This window comes from Nuphar pumila, chromosome 6 (assembly GCF_984573655.1).
Source record: "Nuphar pumila chromosome 6, dmNupPumi1.hap1.1, whole genome shotgun sequence".
NCBI classification, from domain to species: domain Eukaryota; kingdom Viridiplantae; phylum Streptophyta; class Magnoliopsida; order Nymphaeales; family Nymphaeaceae; genus Nuphar; species Nuphar pumila.
The window spans coordinates 3960756-3970269 of record NC_143254.1 but is presented as its reverse complement, the minus strand read 5'-3'; the positions used below and the strand labels follow the sequence as shown (position 1 = coordinate 3970269).

At 38.6% G+C, this 9514-nt stretch overlaps 1 protein-coding gene across 2 annotated transcripts; it reads right to left on the bottom strand.

Moving 5' to 3' along the window:
- Positions 1 to 1084: 1084 nt before the first annotated feature.
- Positions 1085 to 8893, bottom strand: HGPT (Hypoxanthine-guanine phosphoribosyltransferase). 2 transcript variants are annotated; one of them, XM_090009814.1, is made up of 6 exons: positions 8633 to 8893; positions 7639 to 7809; positions 2710 to 2874; positions 1791 to 1957; positions 1376 to 1681; positions 1085 to 1264 (listed from the first exon to the last, which is right to left on the bottom strand). In XM_090009814.1, exons 1-4 carry the CDS (start codon positions 8795 to 8797, stop codon positions 1859 to 1861), a joined length of 600 nt encoding a protein of 199 aa, XP_089865940.1. In that variant the 5' UTR covers positions 8798 to 8893; the 3' UTR covers positions 1085 to 1264; positions 1376 to 1681; positions 1791 to 1858. The 2 variants fall into 2 exon arrangements, with proteins under 2 accessions (XP_089865940.1, XP_089865939.1); XM_090009813.1 differs by having other exon boundaries at positions 1085 to 1681.
- Between the last annotated feature and the right edge of the window lie 621 nt (positions 8894 to 9514).

Genomic DNA, 9514 nt, shown 5'->3' with positions numbered 1-9514 from the left:
CTCTGCACAAGACCGTAACTTGGACCTAAATTTTCAGGTTCTGAAAAGATGATACCTGTCGAAATTTGTAACTCACCATCCAATAGATGAGATCTATTGCGAGCAATGATCATGCACAATCCACCATTGATCTCATTTCAACATAAACCAAGCTGTTAATAAGTCCTGAGTTTGAACCTTCAGAAACTTGGAAAAACTGCAATGCTTTTAACTTTTATTAAGTTTTGGAAACTGTCGTTCGGACAGTATTTTCTTCAAAGTAGAACCTGTTCAACAAGGTAATTCAGTACTTAAAATTATTGGCATAATTTAAAGCCTTGAAAGATCAAAGACAAACATCCAGTCAATGCACCTAGGGCTAAATCAGGAGACTCAGTTCAAATCTGACAACCCGCTGACAATTGACAATCCACTTAACTGAGAACAAAGCAAGTTGAATCAGCAACTTGCGAGGGTCTTATGCCTGAACATGGTTGATACATATGCAGGAGAGAGATGGAAGCCAAGGTGGAAATGTGAACATCCTGCCTCGGTCACTTCCTTGAAGAACAGAACTTTGTTAACTACAACGGCCACAAGATGATAAACATTCCCACCCCAGGTTGGCCTTCATATAGTACGATGTAAGAGTTTTGATACAGATGAAATCTGCGAGCAAACCTTTTCTTTCATTGGACCAAAAAGAATTCATCCACTGATTAAATCTTCTTGTTCTTGGATGCTTTATATGGGGGTGGATATAGGTAATTTGGCATCATTCAGAAAAACATTTGAATTTGTCTGGAGACCACTGACTTTGATCAAAGGCTTGCCACAAATAGAAATGACTTGAAAGTTCCTTTCACTCGTATCTATAAATAAAACTATTTGGTAATCCATCTCATTTTTTCCTTAAAAATATTTGGAAAAAATTTATGCTTTCTTTCAGAAATATTAGGAAAAAAAACCGAGGACTAAAGGTCCAAACCAAGTTTTTGTGATGATCTTATTGAGCGACAAAAAAGAAACTTCCATTTTGACTTTCCTATTTTTCTTGAGTGGTATCCAAGATTATACAAAATATTTCAACACTTAGACAATATGAATCACTATGTTTCGAGAAATTATGGCATAGACATTTTCAATACAAAAAATGTGAAATGTCCATCCAAGGTTTTAAGTGGCATCATTTGTATAGTCCGGGCTTTAAGATCCCAACATAGGGCAAATTGCGGTAGAGTTCAGCATAGTCCATACCATAACCCACCACAAAATCATCAGGGCACTGCAGAATATGAAAAGAGTACATAAGGTTTTAAGTGACATCATTTGTATAGTCCGGGCTTTAAGATCCCAACATAGGGCAAATTGCGGTAGAGTTCAGCATAGTCCATACCATAACCCACCACAAAATCATCAGGGCACTGCAGAATATGAAAAGAGTACATAAGGTTTTAAGTGACATCATTTGTATAGTCCGGGCTTTAAGATCCCAACATAGGGCAAATTGCGGTAGAGTTCAGCATAGTCCATACCATAACCCACCACAAAATCATCAGGGCACTGCAGAATATGAAAAGAGTACATAAGGTTTTAAGTGACATCATTTGTATAGTCCGGGCTTTAAGATCCCAACATAGGGCAAATTGCGGTAGAGTTCAGCATAGTCCATACCATAACCCACCACAAAATCATCAGGGCACTGCAGAATATGAAAAGAGTACATAAGGTTAAGTGACATCATTTGTATAGTCCGGGCTTTAAGATCCCAACATAGGGCAAATTGCGGTAGAGTTCAGCATAGTCCATACCATAACCCACCACAAAATCATCAGGGCACTGCAGAATATGAAAAGAGTACATAAGGTTTTAAGTGACATCATTTGTATAGTCCGGGCTTTAAGATCCCAACATAGGGCAAATTGCGGTAGAGTTCAGCATAGTCCATACCATAACCCACCACAAAATCATCAGGGCACTGCAGAATATGAAAAGAGTACATAAGCAACGTAGGTAACAACGGTTCAAGCATCCCATTAAAAAAGAAGAATACAGACTGATATTGAAAGGGACAGTAACAGCAAATGATGGCAATCACATTTCAACAGCATCAACCACAGAACATTTGGCTGACAAAAAAGCAACTTCTTCAACAAATCAACCATTGAGAGAGAGAGAGATGGGTTTGTGGTGTGGTTAAGGGGGGGCACAGCTAGAGGTCTGAGCCTAAAGTTGCTTCTAGAGATGCATATCATTCACATGTCAAACATAGGAATATGAAGCAGATCTCCATAAATGATTAAGGGTCAGTTATTGTTAGATTCAAGATGCCTTCAAACTCATTATATTATGAGATATTCAGAAAATTTGATCTGTCATGTTCAAGAATGAATCAAGAACAAGATTTGAAAAAAACTTTAATTCGACTTGGTGTCAGATCGTGAAACTTCAACTTAAGCTGCAATCATTTCACTAAATAAAACCTTTAATCAGTTTTTGATAATCAATTAGAAGCCTACCCAATTTCAACCAAATTGACTCTAGATACGGAAGCATAACATTTAATAAATCCAGTGTAATGCAAACAGTTATTTTGTCATTGAAGTGTCTCATAATGAAATATTGGGAACTTGCACACCAAGACCATGAGATACAGATTTTGTTCTAAGTAAATACGTTATGGTCATTAATATCAGAAACAATCTCAATAATCAAGCAAATGCAATTTACCTCAAAGCCCTTATAAAACTTTCCTCCTCTATTAAGTTTCAAATCAATTGTCCGTCCTGCTGGCTTATCTAGTAAAGTGCAAACTGAGACTGAAGAAGCACCTTTGCCTTCCAAATGTGAAAGGAGGCATGATAAAGTATTCCCAGTGTCTACAATATCTTCAACCTGAAATAATCATATGTTAGCTTCCATAAAACACAAATATAAACTTCAAAAGACCAAACCATGTTACAATGCTAACCGATCCAAAAAAGGGCAGCAGAAGGGAAACAATTTGTACGTACAGGTGAACTCTGAAAATACCACAGGAATACCATGACCCAAAAACAGGTGATCAAGGGTCAATTCTGAAACAAAAGCCATTCAGCTGTTTTATTAACTCTCAGGTTTATATCATAGAGTGTCATAAAATGGGCAAAGGAGAGGCCTTCGGAAAGTCCTACTTTCAGCCATTTCATGTGAAGGTGAAGGAGCTTCATGTGATGGCTCACATGGCAGCCATTCAGCCACATGGATGATTGCTCCTCAGCCTTCTAGCCTTATAAGCAACTCCGAGGATTGGTGGGAGTTTTTTCTTTAACTATTTACAGAATTTTGAGATTTAAGTGTTAAACTTGGCTTTTAACTTTGTATTTTTTATTTGTTTTACAGAGAAAAAGGAAAAACAAATTGGTTAGGCTGGCCTGTATTTCAGAGAGACTGGTAGAGTGTAAACCTGCTTCTAGCCAAGCTAGGTGGGCTCGACACCACTGAGCTCGGCAAGATCGAGAACAGTAAAAAAAAATTAAAAAGAAATGGAGGAGTGGTTCCCATTTTGAGGAACCGTCCCTCCATTTGAGGAAGAGGGAGTGTGGGAGTCCTCCCCTTCCCCACTTGAGAGAGTGGGGAGACCGTCACGGTTGTGAGGGTTCTATTTAAGAACCCTCACAACCCCTCTCTCTGCCCCACTGTATCCTCAGTAAAAAGAAAAGAGAAGAAGAAGTGCAGAGAGAGAGAGAAGGAGAAAGAGGGTGATTGGGAGACGCCACGACAGCAGGTAATCACCTCCCATTCTACTGTTCTATTTTGATAAAAGAGGGAGAGAGAGTGGTTGTCGGCGCCAGTTGGATAGGAGAGAAAGAAGGGATCGAGACAGAGGGAGAACCCTCTGTCTCGGCACGGCAACCACCTGGTTGCTGGCGCCTCTGGTAATAGGAGAGAAGAGGTCAAGACAGAGGGTGCCACCCTCTGTCCCAACCACCTGGATGTCGACGCCACTGCCGTGAGCAGGTAAGGGCGAGACAGAGTGTGGACACCCTCTGTCTCGGCCATGGTGGCTAGGCTGAAAAACAAACTGCCATTTCGGCCGTTCCCTGAAGAGGGCTTGACTGACTCGGTCTGGGCTTAACCGAACCAAGTCGGCCCAACCTGAATCGGTCTAGGTGCGAACCTAGACGGGGTCGGGCCAGACTGAGGACCAACTCGGTCCAGGTATGGCCTAGACTGAGTCTGGTCAAGAAGAAAAAAAAATGAGATGGGGGCCGAGCCTTTGTCTCAGTTTTATGTTCTGAATCGAACCCAAACCAAACTGGGTCTGGGTTCAGTTTTGTGGATCCTGTAAGACAGAGAGACTGGACCCTCTATCTCAGGTCCAGTTTGGACCAAACCCAGACTGTACTGGGTCTTGTCCAGTTTGTACCAACAGAGATTGGAGCTTTGTTATGGATCTAGTTGGTACAAACCCAGGTTAAACTGGGTCGGGGTCCATGTGGTACCAAATCCAAACCTAACTGGATCTGAGTTCAGTTTGAACCAAAACCAAACTGAGACTGGATCTGGTCAAGTTGTACCAAACTGGATCCAGATCCAGTTTGCTACCTTGAGTCTCTATTCCAGTTTGAATCCAAACCAAACCAAACCGATCTGGGTTTGGTTTAGTTTATATCAAACTGCAACTGGGTCCAGTTTGCTGAACCAAAGAGAGAGACAGAGACTGAACATTTCAGGTTCAGTTTAGACTGAAACCAGACCTAGCTCAGTCCGGACCTGGACTGAATCCGCAGGAGAGTAAAAAGACCAAAATAATCTTATGATGTGGGATTAGTAAAACGATCATAGCTTCTCACCCAAACTCGAAATTAGGTGAGATTTTGTTTGTTGGAATCAAAATGCAGAGAGGAATCTGCTCGTCCTGATCTTATGACCAAACATGCAACACAAAAATTGAGGTCTGACAGACCACCTTCGAGAGGGGCAGTTTGATAATTTTATAAAATATAAGAAATGTTGGTTTAATACTTAAGTGGGTCTTTGTGTAATGTCCAGACTCGACTAGAGACTCAACCATAGGTTGGAGTTCAGTGCTTGCATTCGAGGTAAGGGATATTATAAGCATGCTTATTTAACAATAAACAATGCTTTTATTTGCATATATGAGATAATTGCATAAAATTATATATGCTTGAGAATATACTTTGTACCTTTCATGTTACGTAGCTGTATTCCTAGAAATTATGCATTCTTGAGATATAGAATGAATGCATATGAGTTAGCAAGCATGCAGAAAATGATTTCATGTGCAGAAAATGATTTCATGTATTCCTAAGCTTCAAAATGATAAGCATAATTAAAGAAATGTTGTATTTTAGATAAAAATACATATACTGAGCCTCAAAACATAGAACTACATGCATGAGAATAGGACTAAGTATTTGAGTAATCTCCTTAGTCCCTTCTTTCAGTTATGTTTGTTGCAAATTTGAGTTATGTTAGCACGATAGACTTAACCCCATAAATCTCGGAAGAGGCGATGGATGAAAATGGCTACCTGATGGCCATCAGAGTGAGAGCTGCCATAAGCGTGGGCCACCGATTACTTATTGATTTAAAACAACTGCATCGATATAGAGACATTATATCTTCAGCATGCTTAGATATTTGTGAATATCAGAACCCTAAAAATATCCTTAGAACTTACTTGAGATAGGAAAAAACTGAACTTGAGATAGTTCGCATGAGAAAATAAAGAGTTGCATAAAATATCCTAGGAGTTATTTTCACACAATGAGTGAGACTCTAGGAAAATCAGAATGTAGCATGAACCACGAACCCTGGAGCAGGTGCAGCTCTATTGAGACCGACTCCCGGCTAGCAACAAGTGAGTCCTTTTGCACTACAGTGCCCCGTGATCCGTGGATCACATCTAAGAGTGATTTATAGTATGTCCAACATAATAGAATTAAGGTTTTCTACACGGGTTGATACGCCCATAGTAGGCTATTGTCAGTATAGCTAATCTAGTATAGTGGTTAGCATTGAGTTAATTCTAACTTGTGAGTTTGAGAAAGTTAATGGGGGGAATTTAAAAGAAACAAACTTGTGTGTTCTGTGATGAAACTAAACTAAAACTAAGGACTTATAACCCACTTCAGTTGTAAGTCAGAGTCTTAAATTATTTATAATTGTTCTTTACTGAGTTGTAGACTCATCTCCCTTAATAATTACAATTGTAGGTTCCAAGAGGTCTATCGGAGGCAGGTCGACGCAGCTGCTTCTATCAACAGGTTTTCACAGACGGACAGAGAATCGAGCGGAGACTTTTACTTTACTGTCTTTATTTATTGAACCATATGTAAATTTGTGCTTTTGAGTTGGATGATGTAGCTGATATGACCTTGGATATGATATGAGATTATGATGTTTTAATTTGAAAAAATAAATTTGTGCCATGTTTTCTATGCACTCACTTTGCATGTTTCCCTCCGGGAAGTAATACTCATGAACCCTAACTCGAGAGTCCTGGATCCGGGTGTTACATAGAGGCTTGTATAACTTAATGGACTCAATTTAGCCTAAGCCAGGTAGAGTTTTTCACTATGAACAGTTGACCTCAAACTAACTAAAACTCTAACCCAACTAAGGACACCAAGAAATTAAATTTTAGAATGAGACAAAAAAGCTTTCAAGGCCCTAGGCAGGTTGAAGTCTTAATGTTTACTGAACAATTTGGGCATTTATTACTAATGAATGTAAAACAAAACAGATTATTTGAAATTCATCAAAGAACTTTGAATCACTGAAAACATACATTGAAATTTGAGAAGCTCCACTCAACTATTTTCCAGATGTCAGCAATTGGTACATAAGCTTCTGAAACATCAAATCTTGGACTTGCCATTGGTAGCATGTACCCCTTTGCTAAGTTAATGTGAGTTATAAGTTATAACAATAGCAAGAACCACCACAGAACATCCATAAATGAAGAATCGAACTCCATCCATAATTGAAGGATTTGAAGTCGCTATCATCAAATGACAGAATCTTAACAGTTTGCACTCAAATTCTAACTCCCAAGCAAATGCAACTCCAATTCCCCATTTACTTTAGTAAAATTGTTTTCTGACCCAAAATGGATTTTAAAATCAGTTCCTAAGAGCTGTATGCTGCCTTCTACAAACATATGAGAATTTTCTCCCCAAAGTCTCCCCTTTTTTGTTCATTCCATGTATAGCTGGTATTGTTGGCAGCATGAAAGCATGATACTGAACGTATGCATCCTACTATGTCAACATAATTGCAATATGAAACTAACATTAGTAAGTTCATTGATTGACTAGATATACTCGGACATAAGGACTCAAAAAATTACATACCACCTATTATATTGCAAAGTTCATTAAATTTGGAAACAGCTGAGATAGCAAAACATCAAGAGCAGTCATATAGCTTCATACTTTAAGAGAATGGATAACACATACAATTAGCAAAGAAATGAAGATGGAGAATCGGAATATAGCAGGAAGATAAAACAAAATGATTTTGACATATTAAATATTCTCAATCAAAATCTTATGCATAACATCATAGCGCAATGTTTGAAATATCTGATGCTTAAGAAAATCCATGCAAGAACAGTTATCAAATTGCTGCAGGCCAGGGGTTCAAAATTACCACTACAACATGCTTCTCCTTGATGTCAACTTTGATATCATTAACAATTTGAGGGGAACCATTAGACACTGTCCCAGAACCATAAGATTTCACTTTAATAAAATCAACCGCAACAGGCAAAGTTATCTTTCGCACTATGTCAGCCAAAAACAAGAATGCACCTGTTGCAACCTGGAAAATCAACCTATTTTCGGTAGCTGCAATTCTTTGCCAGCATAATTATGTACATTAAGTGGAACGAAAAAAAAAAAAAAAGACATTAACAGAACAATCACAACAAGCAAGTCATCAACTTAACAGTAAAAATCCAATTATCGGTACCAAGTTTCAAAAGGTGCATCCTGCAAATTGGTACAAACCAACTTTCCACATGTGGCCTCTCAAAAACAAAAAGGTGAAAAGGATGTATCCTGCCATAGTGAAAACCAGGACCATGCATAAAAGAACGGTCAAGAAAGCCTAAAGATCATTGATATAAGAAAAGAGTATATTAAGGGTCCGTTTGTCTCATGCAGTTTTCATAGGAAATTGTTGGGCTTGCATCCCTTTTCCTCCATTGTACCACCATGAATGAAACAAACACCCAAAAATTATTGTAAAAAAGTGCCATGCTTACACAATTTGGTCTCAGTTTTACCCACCACCTTTTTCTTTTCAAGTGTAAATCCTTTCAAACCTCCCCCGTATGAAAGAACTTTCATGAAAAGGATGAATTGGCAGGAGTTTTTACCGTGCCCTTTCCCGCGAAAGGACCTTCCCTTACATGAGAATGAAAACAAAACGGGCTTTGAAGGAAAAAAAATCGTAGTAGGAAAAAGGAAATGCAAAAAGACCATTATCACAAGTTTGCTCATGAATAACAACACTCTTTCCTACAACCATGAGTACAGCAATATAGAATTAGAGGGCACATGTCTTAAACCTATCTAGAAAACATGAACACCCAACAAAATCAAAACGAGAAATGAATAAAAGTTTAGAGAATTATAGTTACCCCAATGACGACTAATGGAGGTGGGTGCTTCTGAAAATCATCAGAAATTTCAGAACCCAACGCCGCAACTCTATCTGCAATATCTTTTTCCGTCCACAGTATGCGCTCTATGCATTCATCCAGCTCCATCCTGTTGGGTACACAAAGGTGATGGATTGAGCCCATCAGGGTCTATGCGTTGTAGCCATCTAAACCTTAAATTGCTGGGACACCCGGGAAACGCCGAAACCTCAAGTCTGGACTCCGCATACTTAGTAATACCACTTTCCAAATTTAGGGTTTTTTTTTAACATTCCAAGAAAGGGTGATGGGATTAGGAAAGTTACTTCAAAAAGAGTAACACTCAACAAATCGGTTTCACTCATCCCCCAAAGTTGGGGGTGTGAATGGGTCGGGTTTGACTCATAACAGACCCGTACCAAACCCTATAGGGTAAGAATATCTGATTAGAATTCAGGTCGGACCCAAAAGATCCGATTAGAATCCTGATCGAGGTATGGTTTAAGAAATTTTATACAACACTCGGGCTCGATCTGGTTTCCATCTAAGAACCACAAATTTTAAATGTAAAAAAGATGAAAAAAAATATCATTTTACCTGGTATGGTTCGGGTCTAGTTTATGTAATTCTTACAGAATTTGGGTATGGTTTATCTGTGTAACGCCTCAAAATTTCAACTTGTAATTTTGAAAACATTTAGAGAAAACCTTTCAAAGTTCAGGATTTTGATCTTTCAAATCGTAAGCGAAAGTAATTTTCTTTTAGAGAGAAAAACAAGTTGATGATTATGTGCATGTTAGCTTCAAAATAAATCTTACTTATAGAGAATAGTCAGGATGTCAGCAGAAAGAGGGTGATCTCGAGCCATATTGCATCGTTTCA